Source organism: Crocodylus siamensis, chromosome 1 (assembly GCF_052110815.1).
Source record: "Crocodylus siamensis isolate JL-2025a chromosome 1, ASM5211081v1, whole genome shotgun sequence".
In the NCBI taxonomy this organism is placed as follows: Eukaryota; Metazoa; Chordata; order Crocodylia; family Crocodylidae; genus Crocodylus; species Crocodylus siamensis.
Window position 1 is genome coordinate 389,320,057 of NC_143395.1, and position 22,602 is coordinate 389,342,658.

The window sequence follows — 22,602 nt, forward strand, 5'->3', positions numbered from 1 at the left end:
AAACAACAGCACTGTGAAGACAGAAGTAGGTTATTAACATGTACTAAAGAGGTCTTAGAAAGAGACGAAGGCAAGCACACTCTTGAAGTTCCAAAAAAAAAATCACAATTAATTTATAACAATTGTTTATGAACATACACTGCCAAAATGTTCAATCTATATTTTTAGCAAAACAAAAAAGTTGATTCATATTTCAAATCAGATGCCACATCAATTAATCTTTGAAAAACTATAGCCAGCATTTTAAAATGTTATAGCCAGGATATGTGGTACAAACTACTACAGAATGACACACTGCTTAGTACAATGGAGAATCCAGCTTAAGCTTTCATGTAACACAAATAAATAATAAACGGTTGCCCCAGTGACAATTAAGCTGGTAAATTGGTTCGTTCTAAACCTAAACCCCTGTAAGTCTCAAAAATGATCCCTTCAGCCTATACTTTCATAGCCATCATCTTAAAGATTTTTCTTCTAATGCCTGAGGTTAAATAGACAAGCCATCCTTATTTTACAAAATTTTAGAACTTGTTCTAATATTTTTCTTATGCACTCTTATCTCAAAAATGGCTTCGGCTCAAAGATTGCAAAATGTGATACCTGTACTAACCAGATCACAAGTTGACAGGTCTTGTACACTGAGATTACAAAACCTAAAAACACACAATCAATTTCTTAAGAAATATTAATATTTTGCAATACCTATAATAAAATGTATCAACCCATTGCAACTGAAGCAAGTATCAAGGTCATTTAACAGTTTTCTTTATTCAACCTTTTTCAGTTGCCTATAACTTTGCCACACTGTAAACTGCTTGGGCTGAAATTTTATATTCCTGGTAGCTATTTTAGGGGGAAGGGCTAGGTAGGGAGGAATATTTCAGCAAAAATAGTTCACCTGATTCTAAGAGCAACACCTGTGAAAAATACACATAGTTTTTGCCCATATAAACATTTTTACAGTATTTTCTTTTAGTATTTCTACTGCTGCCTGCTTTGAAGCAGGTGCTTTAAATTTACCTTGGGGAGCTGGTCTTAATGTCAGAGACATGTCTTTTATCTTCCTTGTGAAAAGCCAGATCTGGTCAAGTTATAAAGAAGTTTCTTTCAGTCTAAAAATTCACGGCTACATCTTAGGCTAGTGGAATATTTTGTGTTACTACTTGAAGTTTCTTGGACCTAGCCATCTATGTCCTGTTACAAACCTTTGAATTCTGCAGTTCATACTTAGTAAATGCTTACTGGATTTAGTAGATAAAAATTTTTGAATATCTCATCTTCTCTAGGCATGCACAAGCCCCTCACACACTGCTCTTGCTGCTGACCAGAGTGCATATGCACTGTTCCCTTAACAACTCCAACACACAACTGGATGATACATGCACTTGTAGTAACTGAAAATGCTCTATTACAGGGGCAAAACCACCCTCCCCTGTAATTGCAGTTCCAGGCCATGATTGGGGCAAGGCATTGGAATTGAGAGCAGGAAACCAATCTCTCAATGATGAGGAGGAAGGTGCATCCAAAAGGACACAAAAAGTGCACATGGAGGAAGGAAAAGGTGTTAGACTGGACAGGAAGTTTGGGGAGACTGGGCGAGGAAGGAGGAAGAAAGAGTAACTGGGTCTAGTTGTGACACAAGACTGGGAGCTGTGGGAGAAGGGAGGTTTAGACAGTCTTAATAAAGAGAAATAGTTGGTGAGATTCAGGATGACTTACCTTCTGGCATTTTTAACTTCTGCATGATTCACTTTGAAGTATTAATTGTGTTCTTTTAAAAGTAAGTTTTGTTGGTAATATATAAAGCATTAGAGAAATACACATATAAGAAACATCATTAATATAGAGATAAGGCTCTAAATACACCCAACAGTGAAGACAACCTATTATTTTCTCTCTCTCACACACACACATACCTCTCCAAAAGATGTTGCTATATATTATCTGCATGGCAATACTTACTGTGCATTGCTTACATTATACCCAGCCAGAAAAAATTCACAGTTAATCACGATTTGCAATACAAAGCAATCTGCCGTGTGTATGAAATGACAGCAAACTGTTTTACTGAACTGAGGAAACAAATGGTATGCAGAACAAGAACCAAAACATGCTTTCAGAAGTCTATACCTTGGAAATCTTTTATAAGGTCCCTCATCTGATCTTTATGTTGTTCCAGCTGTTTGCGTAGATCACGTAATCCTTCCAGTCTTGTCAGTGGCAGCGAGTCACAGACACTTACTGACAGGAAATGGTTAATTTCCTGAAAAACAATATTTTTGTAATAAGTTTACTTTGCAACACATCAGATTTTAAAGTGAAGCGGCACTCAAATATTACACAACATGAATGCCAAAAGATGTGCACATCTTATAGTGAAGATGCATACAAATGGATCACATCCTGAAACCAGAGATAAACACAGTCAATATCTGTCTAATTTCAGAGGACATCTCTCTATTACATCTAACATGGCACATTTTCATTCTGGGGCTACAACTGGAGTATCATTAGTTTGGGGGATCAGCCATATCCTACAAATGTCCACTGGTCACCAGTTTATTTCATTTGCTTGCAAGTTCTCTCTTACAAGCACTTAGTTTATACCATGTAGAATTGTAACTCATTACCTCCAAAAGTGAATATGGTCCTTTACTATATTTGATCTTTTGTTGAGTAGTGCGCAAATCTTTAAAAGCTGGATGCTCAGGAAAAGGATCTAGATGCTTGATTGTTTGGTACAGGTTTTCATTATCCTTGTTATCTATCACTAGGTACTTCAACAAATCTAGGACCTGAATATAAAATAATAAATAGCTTAAATGGAAAAAAATGATCCACAATATTTTATCCATTTCCCTATATACACCAAATGCAATGAAACTGACAATTGCGTAAAAGCAAAACACATGAATCGTGTTATTTTACTAGACATTATAAAAAGTTTAGCTATACTGGTGTATTCACTGGCATACTCTAAAAAAATGAATATTTATTATTATTAAGAAACTGTATTTATTAATGAACTTTTAAATCCAGATCTAAGAAGTTCTCACCACTGCCTCCCATGCTTCTTTCCAAAAAGCAATGCCTTTCATGAACCCAAGCTGGAAATAGGGTTGGAAGGTTGTAGCCATTATGGTCCAGGAAATGCACAACATGCAAAAGATATTTTTTTTTTGCAGCAGGGGAGCCAAAGGGAAGCAGCTGGTCATATATTTTATGGGCCCAACTGTATAGTTGGAGGAAAAGTCCAACAAGCTTTCAGGCACAAAGCATCCTTCTTTAGTTGCCTAATGAAGGATTCTTTGTGCCTGAAAGCTTGTAAAGTTTCTTCCCAAGGATGCCACTGGTGAATATAAGATATCACAAAAAAAAAGAAACAAACAAATGAACAATGAAAAATTGTTGCTTCTTAAGCTTGAGCACATTTGGGCTAAACTTTTGGCTCCTCGTGCATTGCTGTGGGTCTCTTTTAGCGGACTTCCCATTTGCTGCAAAATCCAAAGACAGTGGCATAATGTGTCCAGAACTACTTTCTCTTCCTAGGAGGAACCTGATATTGCTTGTCCACGTTCTAGGAGGTGGCGTCTATTGTGTCTTATTTAAGGACGATGCCACTTTCCCTCTAGAGTTGGAGATGAGGATATCTGCATCGATGGGATCATGAAGAGCAAGTATCATTTCAAAAAGCCTTGGAATCCTATGAAATTATCTAACTGTCCAGTGTAAGGGATGTGGCAGAAATGCCACCATCTGTGTCTCTCTCCAGGAATCTGTCCCTGTTAGGTTGGGACCCTGGGGTTGAATGCCTAAGGGAGGGTGGGGATTTTCCTCCCTGTCTACATGACAAAAGCCTGGTGCCTAAGGTGTCGTCCCTCTGGTCACCTGAGTGGAGGGAGGGAAAAGCTCCTGCTCATCTGCCCAGTTAACCAGTGATGCTTTTTAAATTGGTTGGCTAGTTGCTAACACTGCTGGCTTCTATTGGACTGGGCACCTGAGGTCAGAAAGGCTATATATAAGAGCCTGGTCCAAGAAGAAGAAGAGGAGAAGCCATTTTTCCAGCACGGCCCAAGCATCAGGACACAGGGAGATAGTCTGATCCATCTGAAACGCTCTCTCTCTGGAAATCTCCGAGCCAGATCTCTACCATCTTCTGAATAATACTTGTAAGTGTTTCTAGAGAGCTAGTCAGCTAACAGTGATGCGTTTGCATATCATCTGGCTGAGGTAGAGTTTTTTTTTTGTTCAATGGTAATCCCTTGATAGTGCTCTACCTCTTACCCTATTCTACCTCACCCTGTCAGGAGCAAGAAAGTTCTCCTTTGTGACTGGTATAGGAGACTTATTGAGGGGTGGATTTAATTATGTATAGGAGGCCCCTTGGGTCTGTGGACTAAGGGAGACTATCTTCTTTTTTGGCCCCCTACTTGGGGAGGTGCCCCAAGTTCTTGTATTGGGTCAAGTACCCATAGGACTATTAGGCTTGGTTTCCCTGCGGACACAGGACCTAGACAGTCCCTTCTCAGGGTGGTAGCATCACACATTACCCCTGGACTCTGCAGTGGGGCTCGAAAGCTGGTCAGCTCAGGCTTAGGCACCCCTGGAGAGAGTTGTGGAATCTGGAAGGTGGATGGGCATAGTGAGGTGGGAGGCTCAACGCAGGCGCTCCCCCTACTGGCTTGCCACATGGGGCAACTCACTACTTCATTCAGGGAGAAGATTCCAATTGTAGGACCAAGACACAAGACCACCTATGTCTGTAGGCAACATAATTTGAGACGTCCTCACACTGTCAGGACAAATGGTTAGAAGAAGGCTGCAGGAAATTCTGGCTGGTAGTATTTGTCAGGGTAGATGTAGCTGAATGACCTACATGCCTGCAAATGCTACTTCAGATTGAAGAGGGTAGCAAGAAACTCTGGGAGAGTAGAGGAGTGAATGCTCAGAACCATGACTATTGTTATATGATACTGAAGTGGATGAAAGCAAGCATACAACACTGAGAGGTCATGTAGTCAGTCTGAGGCATGTAATATCAACAAAGCTGTGGGTCCTAGACCGTCAGCAAGATGACGACAGGCTGTGTCCCTGTGCTGAAAAATGGTGGTGGGGGCGCTCTGAACTAAAGCTCATTGAAAGAGCTCTAGTTTAAAGCACTCTCCTCCACCCCACTTCCTACCCAATTTTTCAGCACGGGGCTGATACGCAAGATGCTGGAGTCTGCTGAAGTGCAGTAATTATCATGCTCCAGCAGACTCCATTAAATGAGTCTGCTCCGACGTGCTGTAATTATAGCATGTCAAAGCAGCCTCCCTGCACGTATATAGGAGCCCACAGAGTCCCTTTTTGGCACATATATAGATTTCATAGACATCAGGGCTGGAAGGCACCTCGGAAGATCATCGAGTCCAGCCCCCTGCCCAAAGGGCAGGAAGTCAGCTGGGGTCAGAGGATCCCAGCAAGATAAGCATCCAATTTACTCTTGAAGGTGTTCAATGTAGGTGCTTGAACCACCTCCGCTGGCAGACTGTTCCAGACCTTGGGGGCTCGGACAGTAAAGAAATTCTTCCTTATGTCCAGCCTGAAACGGTCTTGCAGGAGTTTGTGACCGTTCGACCTCGTCAGCCCTTGGGGCGCTCTGGTGAACAAACGTTCCCCCAGATCCTGGTGGTCACCCCGATAAACTTATAGGTGGCCATCAGATCACCCCTGAGCCTATGCTTTTCCAGGCTAAAGAGTCCCATGGCTCTCAGCCTATCATTGTAAGATCTGTTTTCCTGACCTCTGATCATGCGCGTGACTCTCCTCTGGACTCTCTCAAGCTTCTCCACATCCTTTTTGAATTGTGGAGCCCAAAACTGGACGCAGTACTCTAGCTGCGGCCTCACCAAGGCCGAGTACAAGGGGAGAATGACGTCCCGGGATTTGCTCGAGAAGCATCTATGGATGCAAGCCAGCGTTTTGGTCGCTTTACTAGCCGCAGCATCGCATTGCAGGCTCATGTTCATGTTCATCTTGTGGTCAATGATGACCCCCAAGTCTCTTTCTTCTGTAGTGCTATCCAACGTAGCACTGCCGAGCCTATAAGGATGCTGCAGGTTTTTCCTCCCAAGGTGGAGAACCTTGCATTTTCCGGTGTTAAACACCATCAGGTTCTTGTCTGCCCATTTGCTGAGCTTGTCCAGGTCAGCCTGGATCACCCGCCTATCTTCTGGCGTGGACGCTTTGCCCCAAAGTTTGGTGTCATCGGTGAACTTCGCCAGTCCACTCCTGACTCCAGTGTCCACATCATTAATGAAGATGTTGAACAGGATGGGTCCCAGGACAGAGCCCTGAGGGACCCCACTGGTCACAGGGCACCACAATAAGTGACTGCCATCAATTACAACCCTCTGGGTCCGATCACGGAGCCAATTTCCCAGCCAGCGGATTGTGGTGGAGCCAAGGCCACAACTGGCCAGTCTGGCCAAGAGGTGATCATGGGATACCAGATCAAAAGCTTTTTTGAAGTCAAGATATATGACATCAACCTCTTCTCCCTTGTCCAGGTGATAGGTCACCTGGTCATAGAAGGAAATGAGATTGGTCAAACAAGACCTACCCGCAACAAACCCATGCTGGCTATCCCTTAGGATGTTAGCCTGGGCCAGTCCCTCAAGGATGGCCTCCTTAATAAACTTTTCTAAGATCTTCCCCAGGACAGAAGTCAGGCTAATAGGCCTGTAGTTAGCCGGATCCACTCTCCTCCCTTTCTTGAAGATCGGCACCACGTTGGCCTTCTTCCAGTCTTTGGGCACTACACCAGAGCGCCAGGAGTTTTCAAAGATCCGTGCCAGGGGCTGGGCTATGATGCTCGCCAGCTCCTTGAGTACCCTGGGGTGCAGATTGTCAGGGCCGACTGACTTGAAGGTATCCAGCTTCTCAAGGTGTTCCTTCACGAGGTCAGCATTTATGGAGGGTAGGGGATCCCCAGCACCCAGATCTCCCTGTCCCATAGCAGGCATGGGCGTCCCATGGGACTGATGAAAGACTGACGCAAAGTACCTATTTAATAGGTTGGCTTTTTCCTGGGCGTCAGTTGTCAGTTGCCCCATCTGGTTTAGCAGGGGTCCAACATTGCCCTTGCTTTTCCTCCGGCTCCCCACATATCTGAAAAAGGACTTTTTGTTGTCCTTGATGCTGTTGAGTTGGAGAAGCCAAGATCCAAGATTCTTCAAAAGGAGGCTAGATAGCAAGGGGGGTAAGAGTGCTCAGAAACCCCCTTGGCTCAGCAAGGGCATTCAGCAATGCCTGAGGACTAAAAGGGGGGTCTTACAACCAGGGGAAGGGAGGAACTATCACCAAGGAGGAGTACCCCTCCTCGGCCCATGAGTGAAGGAGGGCTATTAGGAAGACCAAGGCAGAGATGGAACTCAGGCTAGCATCCAGGATTAAGGACAACAAAAAGTCCTTTTTCAACTACATTGGGAGCAAGAAGAGGGCACCAGGCAATGTAGGGTACCTGCAAGACGCAAACGGTAATCTTGTGGCTATGCCAGACAAGAAAGCTGGTATTTTTAACAGTTTCTTTGCCTCTGTTTTCTTGAGCAGGCACTGGGACATCCCATCTACCAGAGGTAGGAACAATCTCGGGGACAGCTCTGTCAGGCCTTCAGTCAGCGCAGATGTAGTTAGGGATCTTCTGGAAGGGCTAGACATTTTTAAGTCTGCAGGTCCAGATGCCCTTCACCCAAGGGTGTTGAGGGAGCTGGCAGGGATCATTGCAGAGCCCTTGGCCCAGCTGTATGAGCATTTATGGTCATCTGGCCAGGTGCCGGGGGATTGGAAACTGGCTAATGTGGTCCCAATTTTCAAGAAAGGGAGGACCCAAGTAACTATAGGCCTGTAAGCCTCACTGTGGTGCTTAGGAAGTTCTTGGAGAGAATCATCAAGGAGCACATCTGTGGGGGGCCAGCAGAGGAGATGATGCTCAGGGGCAATCAGCATGGGTACATCAAAGGCAGGTCCTGCCTGACCAACCTGGTTGCCTTTTATGACCAGGTGACTAAATCCTTGGATGATGGTGTTGCCGTGGACGTAGTCTTTCTAGACTTTAAGAAGGCCTTTGACACTGTCTCTCACCCCATCCTCATCAATAAATTAAGTGACTGTGGCATTGATGCCTACACAGTTGGATGAGTAAAAAATTGGCTGATGGGGCACACCCAGAGAGTGGTGGTGGAGAGTGGTACTCAACCTGGCGAGATGTGAGCAGTGGGGTACCCCAGGCCCGCACTGTTTAACAATTTCATCAACGACTTGGATGAGGGGGTGAAAAGCACACTGTCCAAGTTTGCTGATGACACTAAGATGTGGGGCAAGGTGGACATACTTTAAGGCAGAGAGAGGCTGCAAATACATTTAGACAGACCACAGTGGGCAGATGAGAATAGGATGGGGTTCAACGCAGACAAATGCAGGGTGCTGCACCTTAGGAGAAGGAATCCTCAGCATACGTACAGGCTGGGGAGTTCCCTCTTGAAAGGAAAGAGGTGGAACGGGATCTTGGAGTCATTATTGACCCCAAGATGAACATGAGCAGCCAGTGCCAGACCGCAGGCAACAAAGCTAGCCATACCTTGTCATGCATCCAAAGATGCATCTCAAGCCGGTCCAGAGAGGTGATACTCCTCCTCTATGCGACTTTGGTCAGGCCACAGTTGGAGTACTGCATCCAGTACTGGGCGCCACACTTGAAAAGGGATGTGGCCAACCTGGAGAGGGTTCAGAGGAGGGCCACCCACTTGGTGAGAGGACAGCAGGACAGGCTCTGTGAGGAGAGACTGAGGAACCTGAACCTGTTCAGCCTCAGCAAGAGGAGGCTGAGGGGATCTGGTGGCTGCCTACAAACTCATCAGGGGAGATCAACAGCAAATAGGTAGAGCCCTTTTCTCCCCAGCACCACCTAGAGTGATGAGGAACAATGGTAATAAGCTGATGGAGAATAGGTTTAGGTTAGCGATCATAAGGCAATTTTTTACAGTTACGGTGGCCAAAATCTGGAACCAGCTTCCCAGGGAAGTGGTCCTCGCCCCTACCTTGGGCAAATTCAAGAGGAGGTTGGATGATCACCTGTCTGGGGTCATTTGACCCCAGCATCCTTTCCTGCCCATGGCAGGGGGTCAGACTTGAGGATCTGCTCAGGTCCCTTCCAACCCTACCAACTATGAAACTATGGCAAGGCTTTCTATGGCACATTAATCACAAGTTCCATGGCTCTTAGTGCGAGGCACAAGGAGCCCCATACAGGGCTTAAAGAAAAAAGTTGAAAAAGCAGAAATTTATTAAAACCTACACTTTCCTTAACAACAAATCTCATTGTTAAATAATACAAAGGAATTAAACTTTAATATGGGTTATTATTAGGGATGCACTGATTAAGGTTTTCTTGACCAATACCAATATTCGATGATGAACCAATAATATTGGCCAATTCCAATCCAATAACTGACATTTAGTAATAGATAATAGTAATAAAATGCAAGGCATTTTAAACTACTGACATAAATAAACCTTTTTTGTTTTGTTTTGTTTGTTTTATATTTCTCTCTCTCTCTCATACGCATGTCCTGCCTGCTCTGGCCCTTGATGAGGAAAGCAGTGACTGCCTTATTCCCACACATCACGCCCTTTGCCCAGAGCTCCTACCTGCATGTGGCTCCAGCCCGCAGCCCCACTCCTCATGCAGCCTGTGCTGCTGTCCTGAGCAAGGTGAACCCTTGTGAGGACAGCAGCACTGGGTGCGTTTGGAGCCCCAGAGCACACCACTGCCTCAGTGCTAGTGGGCCCCGAGCAGCTGAGCTCATGCAGCCACCGGGGAGAAGCCACTTTTCCAAATACATCCTGTGCCCGGTGGAGTGGAATGTTCTTTGCATGCTGCCTTACTCCACCTGTACGCAGCCCAATGTCACTGCAGCAGCCCCTACATAGGCCCCTGATGTGCATGCACCATTCCATGGCAGCAGCAGTATCAGCAGGAGCTGGTAACAGTTCCTTTGTTGCTGAGCACAGCACCCCGTCAGCTCCCTGCTCCTTGCCAGGACATATAGTCTGTCGCACGCCTGGGCCAGGCCACAGAGACTAGACTATGCTTGCGAGGGTGCTCTGGGCACATGGCCATAATTATTGGCTACAACAACCAAAAAAGCCAATAATGTCATTTCTCCTTTTATCAGTGTCAATCCGATAGCCAAGCAATATACTGGTACACCACTAATTATTACATAGGCAGTATTATTAATTATAAAAATGTAGATATAGTTAATAAAATTACAAAAACTATCCTACAAATAAAGAAAAACAACGAATGCATCTTATGAAAATCTACCTGTTCCTGAATCTCAGGCTGGTCACCAACAAGGGGAATTAGCGTGCCTACAATAACATGAAGATGACTCTCTAGGGCATCCTTACAATATGTGACTGCTGCATGGCAGACACGGTTTAGAAGGTCACAACAGAGTGAAAAGCTGCGCATGGATACATCCCTGACAGCAGTGGGTCTGTTACAGGAAACAAAACACAATTGAGGAATGAAATTAAAAAACAAGTATCTCTACTCAAAGTACTAGCTTTATCTTACTGTATGAAGAAATAGGAGGAAGGTGAATATATAAACAAGTTATAGGAGGCATTGCTTGAGATCTTAAAACTGTCAACCCAATTCCCAGAAGGAATCTGCCCACAAGTTTTAGTGGTACCAAACCTCAAATGTTTGCTTTTTTGTAGCAGCTAAATTATTCCCTTATGAATACAGTTTAATGATGGATTGTCAGTGGGGAAAAATAAAGGCTTCCACTGCTTACATTCCACATTTCTGTCCCAGTGCTAGTGCTGCAGTGACAGCTCCAGTGTTTTATTGCCATAGAATCTGCTCCAATATCTACTTGTTGCCTCAAAACTAGACTCTTGGACAGGGTTTGCCAACTGGCACAAGTGGCACAGGCAGTCTGCATGCATGGTATGCGGCAGATTGGGGAGGGGACACGTAGGACAGGGGCAGATAGGGCAGGAACCAGAAAGCAGAGCTTCAGATCAGCCAGGGAGCACATGGCAGAAAGTAGAGCAGCAGCTTACTCAGGAAGCAGAAAGAAAGATGTTAGACAAGCAGAATGAATACATAGCAAAGAAAGTTGTCATTCACAAGGCAGCTGGACATGTTGAAGTAGAGATAAAGTCTGGGATTTAAAAAAAGGAAAACATGGTGGTCTAAAGAAGTTGGGAACTGCAGGAAAGCGGTCAGAACAGAAGCTCACAAAAATGACATAACACAAAGGATGCTCTGGAAAGAAAAACAAGTAGCAGGATCAGGGGAGAGAATTCAGAGACATGATTATAAAACTACAGTTTGATTTAGGATAGACAGTTTAGGCTTATGAAAGAATGAGTAATTTAAGTTGAAATAGCCTAATTCCTTGTTATAATTAGTAGACAACATTGCAAACTCAATCATATTCCCTTGAGTAACAAAATTAGAAGCTGTACAAAGAAGGGATATGAAAGAGATTTACCAAAATATTATTTTTTACAATGAAGATGTCTGCATAATTCTGGGTGCCCTCTGATATCAAGTAGCACATTTTAGTTCTTTTTAAGTTACTGTGACTAATATAGCCAATATTTATTAAAATGTGAACTAACAAAGTATCAAGGAAAGCTGATTTTGAAGATGCCCACCCAAGTTCAGTAAGTCTCCTGTAGTTTTCAGACAACAGAACAAGGCTATAATCCATAATATAACTAGTAATCAATCTTTGATGTGTCATTATTGTCAACTTCAGAACAGTTCCTACACATACGATGCAACTGCCAGCCAGGATTGAAATGTGAAGATAATAGGAAGTAAAAACATAAGGAAGAGAAGACAATCATGGGACTTACCTGTTTGTGATGTGGTGAATCAGGGTATAAATTACATCACGAAGAACAAAGGCCCAAGCTCCTCCTAAGCCATCTTTTATCTCTTTAAGTAACAAACTAACAAACAAGTGATAAATAATAAAAATTCTGTGTTTTTCGTAAATATTGTTTGTATCAGTTGCCTGTTTGCATATGGCTAGTAGGATTTTCTGGAACGAATCCTAAAAATTAACAAAAACATCAAGAGAAAAGCAGTTTCTCAGATCAAAATAGCAGAAGTTATTTCACTTCAAGAAAGAAACTAACACCTCACTTTTTTTCTTAGTCATGTACAAAGGTGTGTTTATTTTGGACACTAAGGCCCCCTTCACATGTGCAAGTAAAGGTGTCACAGATGACACCAAGTTATGGGGAAGTGTGGTTATGCTTGAAAATAGGTTACAGTTACAGGCAGACCTAGACAGTCTAGCAAGTTGAGTGGATCGGAGCCTGATGAAGTTCAACGTTGAGAAATGTGAAGTGCTCCACCTTGGAATGAGCAACCCCCAACATACCTACAGGGTTGGCAGCACCAAAATGACTAGCACCGTGACTGAAAGGGACCTGGGGGTAATAATAGATCACAGTATGAATATGAGCTGGCAGGGCGATGCTGTAGCCAGTAGGGCAAATAATACTCTGGCGTGCATCAATTGATGCATCTCTAGCAAAACCAAGGAGATGATTCTTCCACTCTACTCAGCACTGGTGAAATTGCAGCTGGAGTACTGAGTCCAATTCTGCGCACCACACTTTAACAAGGACATGGACAAACTTGAGAGAGTCCAAAGAGCCACCTGTATAATTAGAGTCTTAAAAGGCAAGCCATACGAGGAAAGGCTGAGGGACCTGGGACTCTTCAGCCTGAGGAAAAAGGTGGCTGAGAGGAAACCGGGCAGCAGCTTGCCACTACACTAGGGGAGAATATCAAGGATTCAGTAAGCAACTGTTCATCAGGGCAGCCAAGGGGAAAACCAAGAGTAATGGCCACAAACTCTTGGAAGATTGATTCAGGCTCAACAGAAAGAAAAACTTCTAGACTATGGAATAAGCTCCCTCCAGAGGTGGTGCAATCACCTACCCTGGAAATCTTCAAGAGGAAACTAGACAGTCACCTTGCTGGGGTGACCTGACCCCCAGTTATCTTTCCTGCTTGGTGCAGGGGACTGGACCTGATGATCTTCCGGGGTCCCTTCCAGCCTTACAATCTATGAATCTATGATGGAATCAAAAGTGCAACCCACACAGTTGCACCTCCTGCTGTGCCACACACGCACTGTATTGCTAGTGCAGGAGAAGCCCAATCCAAGTTGAGGAGCTCCCAGACAGGGATGCCCCATGCATCCCCAGGGCTAAGGGATTGTGGCAATGAGGACTGCATGATGTGTGAAACCTCCAGGCCCTGGGGACCAAGGCAGGCACACCCTCGAGCCCTAGGGATCGCACCTGCCACAGTCCCCAGGAGTTTCATGAATCCTTAAGTCCTAGGGGTTGTGCTTTGATCCCCAGAACCCAGGGGTTCGAGCCCTAAGGATCATGCCTGCCTCAATCTCCAGGTCCTGGGGGTTTCATACAACCCTGAGTCACTGCAGCTGTTGCAATCCCCAGGGCCCGGGGGTTTCACACTTGGCAGAGTGCACCCCTGCGACTGGGAGTCCTGTCAGCTGATGGGGCTCCAAGCCACAGGGGAGACCCTGCTACATGTGCAAATTAAAGGTCAATAGCAATTAGCTATCAAGTTAGTACACATCTTCAAGGTCTAATTTTATAGCTGATTGGAGCTTTCTATCCTGTGATGGCTACTTTGTACTTGTAGCTCAAGGGTGGGCAAAATGCAGCCCGCAGGCCAGATGCGGCCCACCAGGCAATTTCTAAAGAAATTTAGAAAATTAATATTTGTCTGCCCCTGGCTGCCTGTTATGCGGCCCTCGATAGCTTGCCAAAACTCAGTAAGCAGCTCTCTGCCTGAAATAAATGCCCGCCCCTATTTTAGCTGGTCTTAAGGTAATTGTGCAATTAACCAGTTAACTGTGCAACACTTGTAACATGTAGAGGGGGTTTAAATAACAGACCATAGAGATAAATTCTAGGAGTGGAGGTATAGATCATATTCCCTGCACCTCTAATATTTTTAAAACAACTTTTTCCCCCCACAGAGAGGCAACATAGATGATAACAGCCAAACCTTTCTGTAAAGCAGGGGTGGGTAAAATGTGGCCCGCGGGCCAGATGCGGCCCACCAGGCCATTCTATCCAGCCTGCAGGGCCCCTAAAAAAAGCCTAAACCAGGAGAAAGTGGAAGTCCACATTACCAGCAAAGGAAACAAATATTACTATTTTTACTATTTAATATTTACAACATGCATGTCTGTGTTCTGCTTTGTTTAAAAAGTAATGACAGAAGTGCTGCCATTCTAATGGACTAAATTTTATTTACTCTTAAGTAAACCTCCCACAACTTGATTCATTTTTAACTGAGACTTTTTTCTCTTTTCCATATTTTACATATGCTTCCTCCTTTTAATGCTAAAAGTAGCACAGCTACACCCTCTAATTGTACAACTGAGAATATGTTTTTTTTGGTTTACACATAGTGAAAACATATAAGTAAAACAAAATATACTTAAAAAAGAAATTTTAACAATCAAAAAACTGCAAAAATCATATACTTACAGGATTTTTAGAAAGAACAGCTACAAGACTTTTTAATTTGGCTTTATGACAACCGCTAATATAATCCAAGGTTGCCTTGATCACGTAAGATGGAAAATGAGGAGGATTAGGAGCAGGGTCCAGGTCCCTGAATGATTTAAAAGAATGTAACAATAAAACTTCCAAAAATATATTCAGGTATCATGATTTTGGATTCATTAAAAATACTGAAAATGATGCAAAGCAGATGCGATTTCATCCTTCTTAGGCAAGAGTAACTGCATTGTCAAAAAACAATATTGTAACAATAGTGACACCTGCCAGTTACTGGAGAAACAGTTTACTTTCAGCAAATCAACAAACAGAAGTTTAAAGAACCTCTACAGGACTAATATTAAAGAAGCTGCACAGTAACCCAAAAAATCAATTAAGACTAGGAAACAGACCCAAAGAACTCCCCTACTTCTAGCCACGAGGAACGAAGAAACAAGAACATTCTGCAGTTTTACAGCCTCACTAGCAATTCAGTAGAAATCAACAGAACTAGTACACAGTCATGATATAAAGTATTAAAACATGTTGCATTACTCATTTGAGTAACTTTTCTCATTCCTCCACTTCAGAAGGGGAAAGAAGAAATGCATACACCCATCATCTTGCACAATGCTCTAAAATCCTGTGTCTACATACCCCGTAAATTTGCTTAGGTGAGATCCTTCTCCTGCCTCAATGTTGGCTGGCTCATGTAAGGTCATCAACAGCTCTAGCACGATCTCTGGAAAGTTACTGTGAGACAAATTGTCAATTTGCTAGAAGACAAAAATGGGTTCAGTTAGTGTTTTAACAGCACAGCTTTAACTCAGAAATCACCTAACTGAAAAATCTTAATTTTGATTTTTAAATGACTATATTTACTCAACTAGCAGACAATCCTGATTACAAGATGACCCCCCAATAATTAGATTCTATTTATGAAAAAATTATAGATTTGTTATAATCTTCCAGGTAAAGAAACTACTTTTTGGAAGTTTGCCTTGAATTTTTTCTCCTCACTGGCATTGCAGAGAAAATAAATCTGGGGAGTCAAGTAGCTCTTTTGCTCTCTGCTTCCCCTGCCTCCAACTTTTTCCCCTGGCAGCACCTTTCCTATCTTCTTACAGTCAGACCCTGCTCTCCCTAAGCACATGGAAGTGAGGAGCACATTTGAAAACAATAACCTTGAAATTAAACACAGCTATAGCAATTTGCATACAGTACCCACACACTTAGTTCATCCAGAATTAATGTATGTTACCTTATTTTTGAAACTGCTGCAAGTTTTAGCAGAGATGCTCTATAAATACACTTCTGAGCAACAATTTGGCACCTACTTATATGTAGTACAAACTAGGTCCGGTATTAGTCCAAAACCAAAGGTTTATCACACAGTTCATTGAGCTGGGCTCCACCAGAGTCAACAGCATTTCAAGCCATGGTGACCCCACAGCTCAGCACTGCTAAGTGTGTGTGTGTACTTCAGATACCCCCCAACAAAGGATCCATGTGCTAATTAGCCCACACCTGACTGGAAATGGGTGTTCTTATCATGAGTCCTGGGATGCTCCAAAAACTTATATGCAGATAAGGTGCAGGGCAACCTGATCTGGCTTCACCTCATGGAGGGTGGGGCCACACAGACCATATGCAATAGGCTGAGAGGAGCAGTGACTGAGGGCTTCTGTGTGAACTGTCTGGGCTCTTCATTTCATGGTGTTTGCTAGGCATTTAAGGCTCGTGAAGTAGCAAGAATCACTGGAAGCGCGAAAGAAAGGAAATCAAAATGTATGCAATGTAGTGACTCACCACAACTTGAAAAACAGTTGGCAGTGAGAACTGCACTTAATGTGAGCTGCCGTATGTCTTATTCAGGTAGGCTGCGCTAACCTTACCTTGTGGTAGGGTCCCATCAGCATGATTGCCCAGTGTGGGCCATGTGTTTTATAGATATGCTCAGTTTTGTCTGCATTTAATCTTCATAGTTGGTTTCCAATGCTGAGCACAGGCTGCTTTTGGCAGCAGTTTAATGATAGACAATACATTTAGTGAGCGTCCCTTGCATATGATAATAAGATGAAGGGCTTTTTTCCCCCCTCAGCCAACTGGGGGAAAACCTCATCTTGTATTTGAGTAAATATGGTAACCTCTTTTTCTTCCTAGAATTCCTTTCTATCCTTTGAAAGGTCCAAATTACCCTTCAAAACCACAAATCTGCCTGGAATTATTTTACCTGTTGTAATTACAACATTTTATTATTCCTATTTGGGGATGGCGAAGGTGAAAGGAGAGGGTCTGTTTTCTGTATTTGACAGAATTTTGTAAAGTCAAATGTCACTATTTATCCATTAATAATCAGCATCTTCTTGGGTACCGAGCAAGAGTACAATGAAGAAAAGAAATTAAATATTTTAAAATACGAAAATGTGACTTGCAGAAATAATTTTGGCTGGGGAAAGTCATAAATCATAATTACTGAGAATTATTATATAATTCATATTTTGAAACATCATATTTCAAGTAAACAGTATGACTTTGAGATGGCACAGTTGAACTCAATTGAGAGATTCAAAATACTAACCTGTGACTTTATTATAAAACACTGTCACAGTTGAAGACCTAAAACATCTGAATTCTTATTTAATATTTTCCTTTCAACTGTATTATGTGTCACCCATATGTTGATATATGTCACCACAGTTTTTGTATTTGGCAGAACTTTGTATATAGTCTGTGTTACTTTCTCATGAATAATCAGATTCCTTGCTGAATGCAGAATAAAACAGAAATAAAGAAAATAAAAATTAGATACCTGTTTTCCTAAGCAGTCTTCATCAGTAAGCATGTCATAAACTTTACAAGCTCTCTCTCTCTGCTGTACTATTTCACTGTCTCCATCGCTCTGATAGGCAAAATACGGCAGAATATTTACAAGTATCTTTGGAAAGCAGTCTGCAAGAATGTTCCTCCAGTCTTTTTCAATTTTGTTTGCTATGGATTTCACATCTTCAAATTGACTTCTAATGACCAGGTGTGGAACCAGAACTTTATAACAAGACCTACAGGTAAGGAAATGTATTTCCAAAACTTGTTCAAATAAAACAGATTAAAAAAAAAACCTTAAAATTTTACGTACAATACAACATATACAGTTTATCTGTTGTATAACCAAACTTGTAATTACTGTCAAGTTACAGCTATATATGACATTTCAACTGTTACAAGAGACATGATTAGAATTAATTATACATCTCTACAGAGAAAGATTGTAAAGCAGCATTATATCTGATACTTGGGTAAGCACATTTCACAATGTTAAGTAAGGTGCTTTTACATGTCAACTCACTTGTAGAACTCCTCCAGGCTAGAGTAGTTCAGAAGAACAAAAGGAAAAGCAGATAGGGTGTACCCACTAGCTTTCATTCTCAGCCACTCCAGCACCAGATAGTCTAAGTGAGAATTCATGAAGTCTTCTATACTTCTATAGCCAAAAATGTCAGACACTCTTTCCAAAACCTAGGCAATAAATAAGATTATGAGATAACGTGCAAAGCATATGGTACTGAGCAAGAATCTGTTTCTATGCCTTCTTCCTAACTCATTCTTTTTGCCTTCTTACTCATCTACTAGTATTTATATGGTTCAATTTACACTTAATATATGCTATCACTTGTATTATCACAGGAAATACCATTATCCCCTCATGGTAGGTACTGTATAAACAAAATTAAAAGACTATGCTCTGAGGAATAATCTAAGGCAAAATATAACACATGGATATAGATGGATGAAGAAGCACAATGAACCAATGAGATAAAACTGGCCAGAATGATAAAGCAATAATCTAAATATACCACTATTATATAAATCAGGAGTGGGCAAAATATGGCCTGTGGACTACATCCAGCGCACAAGGCGATTTTATCCAGCCCGTGAGCAGGCACCACCAATTAACTGTATTCTGCCCAGCACACTGCTGTGTTTGCACGGGGTCCAAGCCCTGCCCACTTCCACCGAGGCAGCGCACTTCGCTCCTGCCCTGACCCCGGCCCTGACCAGCACACAGCTTTCATGCACGGCTGCTGCCAAGGGAACTGCTTAGCTCACCTGGAGTCCACAGGCTCCTCCTCATGTCTCTGCTGCAGCACTCTGGGCACCAGGTACAGAAGTGCCAGCAAGCAGGAATAAGCTGCAGCAGGGATAAGCTGTGTGGGAGCATGGATCCCGTGGTCTGCGCCCAGTGGGGCAGCAGGAGCATGGAATCCAGGTCAGCCTGGTTGCATTGTGCAGGGCTCCCCAAGGCTCATGTGCAGCTCTTGGGAATCATGCGCCCCCATGTGATGGAGCTTGTGGCCTTCACTGCTGCCCTGCTGCCACATGCAGCTCCCAGGACTCTACTGGAAGTGATGGCAAGCCCTGCGTGATGGAGGCAGGCCAGCTCAGTACTGCTCCCTGCTTCCTGTCAGAGTGCTGAGAACTCCACATGGCAACAAGGAACAGGGCCAGGCCGCTGGCTTCATTGTGCAGGTCCCCCCACAACTCTGACTGGGTCCCAGGAGCTAAACGTGAAGTGTGGGGAGCCCCACACAATGGAGGCAGGCCTGTCTGGAGCAGCTTGCCACCATGTGCAGCATCCAGAAGTGACTGGAGCCACGCACCACCAGAGGCTCTGCCTACACAGATCATGAGAACCCTGAGGGTCTGCTGCTGCCAACAGCAGCAGGGGCTATGCGCCACAGGGGCTCACACCCTCCCCCCCCCCCACAACCACACCCCCACCCACCTAACACACACCCCACCACATACCAATCCCCCCAACCACACCCCACACAATATACAAGAGTAAGACAATTTTTGAACTATTATGCAGTCACCTCTATATACACACTATGTAAGCACACATAAATCAGGACAACAATATTTTTTTTAAATAAAATTAAAATATGTTGTAGATGTTTGATTTTTAGAATATGATTTGGTTTTCTTCTGGTTCCAAGATGGCAATCCCCCTCCCAAAAGGAGTACTTCTGGGGGCAAGGGGAGGGACTTCCAGTGGCAATGTTCAGGGATTAGGGGGCAGGACTTCCAGTCCCAAGACTGGAACCAGGGGATGGAACACCTGTCAAGGGGCAGGGCTACCCTTGAGGCCCCTGACAGCTCATCAAAACTCATTAACTGGCCCTCCAGCCAAAATAACTGCCCACCCTTGAAATAGATTATCTTGATTTATGTAAAGAGGAATTAAAACTTTAATTGCAGCTGATACTGTCTGCCCACTTTCTGAATTCTATAGAGCAGTGGTTGTCAACTCGGGGTACGCACACCCCTAGAGGTATTTAAGAGGATTGTAGGGGGTACACAGAACTCTGCATGCATACTCGCAGCAGCAGTGCAGCACACAGGCAGCCAGGAGTGCAGCCTGGTCCAGCTGACAAGTTTGTTGTGGGGGGAGGGAGTGGGGAAGGGGCTGCCCAGCCAGGGCAAGGGACTGAGGTGCGTGGGGGGGTGGCTCTTGCTGCTACACGCACCCCGAGAGGGCATGGAGGGCTTGTGCCCCCAGATCTGCACATGGGACGGGGCTGCTCTGGGAAGTGTGATTGGGGGTGGCTACCTCTGCCTGGCCCGAGCACAGCCCCCACCAGGAACAGCCCAGCACAGCTCCAGCCTCAGCCCACCCACACCCCACATGCAGATCCAGGGTGACGCTCTCCATATCCTCCTGGGGTGTGTGCAGTGGTGGAAGCTGCCACCTCCTTCACCGTCTGGATGAGCCACTCATGGCTCTGTCCTGCTCTCCACCCTGGCTGGGCAGTGCCTACCCTTGCTCCAGCCCCAGCCCCAGCCCCAGCCCTTCCCTCACCGTGGGGGCCTACAGGAGCAGGGCTACAGGGTGGACTGCAGCTGCTCCAGAATTCGCTGTAGCCCCCAACAACCCCAGTGCTGCCACTGCCCGCCCCAAGCACAGCCTGGCCCAGCCCCCTGCCAGCAAGACCCCAGCCTAAAGCGGCAACCCGCCTGCCTCTCATGCACAGGTCTGGGGGCACACCGGCTCCATGCCCTACCGCAGTATGCACAGCAGCGGAAGCCACCCCCCTCCCTCAGGACGAGCTGCTCATGGCTCCATCCCACACCCTGTCCCGCCCCAGCAGAAGTGCCTGCTCCTGCCCCACTCCCTCCCTCAGCACGGGGCCTCAATCTGCACTCCCTCCCCCCCACTTAAAAACAAGAAAAATAAAGGAGTACGTCAAGCTGGAACTTTGAGACAGAAGGGGTCACTTGTTAAAAAAGGCTGAAACCCCCTGCTGTAGAGTAACCACTCTAGTTCCTTATTGAGAAAGGAATTTTTCCAATATCAACATCTTTGCTTTACTTTCATAGCCTAAATTAACTTTTCCCATATACTACTTGCCTTTTTAATAAGCTGAGCTTCTAATCCATTCTCTTTTACAGACTGGCAAATAGCAAACAAAGCCTGCTTTTCACACACAGGACTGCAGCAGAAAACCATAGTTATGAGCGTCAACAGAACGGCTTTTCTATTACATTCCTTGTCCAGAAGATCATCAGGGCTTGCATTCGCCTGTGCCTTCATAATAATGAAAAATAATTTAAAATGTTAAACAAGAACAAATATCTGTACTGATACATGAGCTTAAACTATTTAAACTAAAAAAACCCTTTATATCAGGGTATTGGGGTTAGCTTGTTGAGCTTCTGAGATGCAGGTGGGAAAGGGAATGGACCTCTTAGCAATCCAACTGCAACCTTGTTGCTTACTGAGGCAGTGACAGCCAATGCATCCTCTTTGCATTTGTAAGACTAGTGATTGTGATAAGAAGACCGTGAGGGTGGTAATAAACAAAATGTGAATAAATCTTCCAGAAAAGTAAGTCATAAAGATGGACGAAAGAAAAATGACAAAATGAAAGATACTCCTATGAGAGAAAAATGAAATTGCAGGCACCCTATAGTATGAATGTAGTTTTTCTTTTTCTTTAGTTATCCACCAATCTTGAAATTTTATAAAAGCAAAGGTGGGGCTTTCCAAAGTTCTCATTAACAATATTGAAAATAATATTTTCCTTATTAAAATGTAAGACTTTTGATTTTATATTGCACAAAATACAGCATTCATGGGCACACTCCCTAGGAACTGGGAAAATAGAGTGGGAAAAATATCCTTTCTACTTGTATCTTTTCTCTCTCAAAAAGAGCTGTAGGAATTATATATTACATTGCAGTTATACCTATGATAGATTAGTAGCTACAACACAGGCTGCCAATCCACAGAGTACTTCAACTCTAATTCATAGAAACTCCCTTTGGAGATGAAAGAATATTTTAGGGTCACGGTTTTTCGGTTTCTAATCTACCCAACAAGGATACCAATTAATATAATTTGTGAAGGTGGACTCTGAGATACCTCACAGGGCCCCTTCACCTCAGTGAAGGTGACAGTTTGCAAATTAACCAGGGCTGTATGACCCTCAACAAACAGCAGAAGAGCATATGCTTAATTCAGAAGCTTGCTATAAATTAGGTGGATTGTGAACCACTCAGAGAGAAATGATCTGGGTTCTAACTTTATTGCATAGTACTATCCACAAAGGAAGCAGAGAGAAAAATTTCCACATGCTTATTATGTGCATTATCCATAAAAATCAACATGTAAGAGTTAAAAGGAAGCTTTAAAATACCCCATATACGAGTCTAATGCATGGGCATTAACATGCATGCAAATATTTAGACTACAAATTCATTGGGACAGGGACTACCTAGTACTGTGTGGGCGCATTTACACATGCAATTAATGCAACTGAATAATCTCTAGCACAATTTGAGCTAGAGTAAACTAATCCCAACATCACCATCGACATGTGCACATAAGAGTAGTAATTTACTCCACCATCAGATAGTACTTGTGTCTGATGGCACTATCTGATGGCACACTAAATTAGTTTACATCAGACTAATTAC

General features: G+C 43.8%; 1 protein-coding gene across 9 annotated transcripts in view; it reads right to left on the reverse strand.

The window, feature by feature from the left end:
- The window catches only part of ATM (ATM serine/threonine kinase), a 111,443-nt gene that overhangs the window by 44,244 nt on the left and 44,597 nt on the right, over positions 1-22,602 (reverse strand). For all 9 annotated transcript variants that reach the window (XM_090029601.1, XM_090029565.1, XM_090029594.1 and 6 more), the window contains 9 exons: positions 21,035-21,211; positions 17,972-18,141; positions 17,438-17,684; positions 15,283-15,401; positions 14,614-14,740; positions 11,923-12,122; positions 10,370-10,544; positions 2,631-2,795; positions 2,131-2,263 (listed from right to left, as the gene is read on the reverse strand). In XM_090029601.1, coding sequence (XP_089885727.1) covers positions 2,131-2,263; positions 2,631-2,795; positions 10,370-10,544; positions 11,923-12,122; positions 14,614-14,740; positions 15,283-15,401; positions 17,438-17,684; positions 17,972-18,141; positions 21,035-21,211 — 1,513 coding nt within the window. The remainder of the gene's footprint in view (positions 1-2,130; positions 2,264-2,630; positions 2,796-10,369; positions 10,545-11,922; positions 12,123-14,613; positions 14,741-15,282; positions 15,402-17,437; positions 17,685-17,971; positions 18,142-21,034; positions 21,212-22,602) is intronic.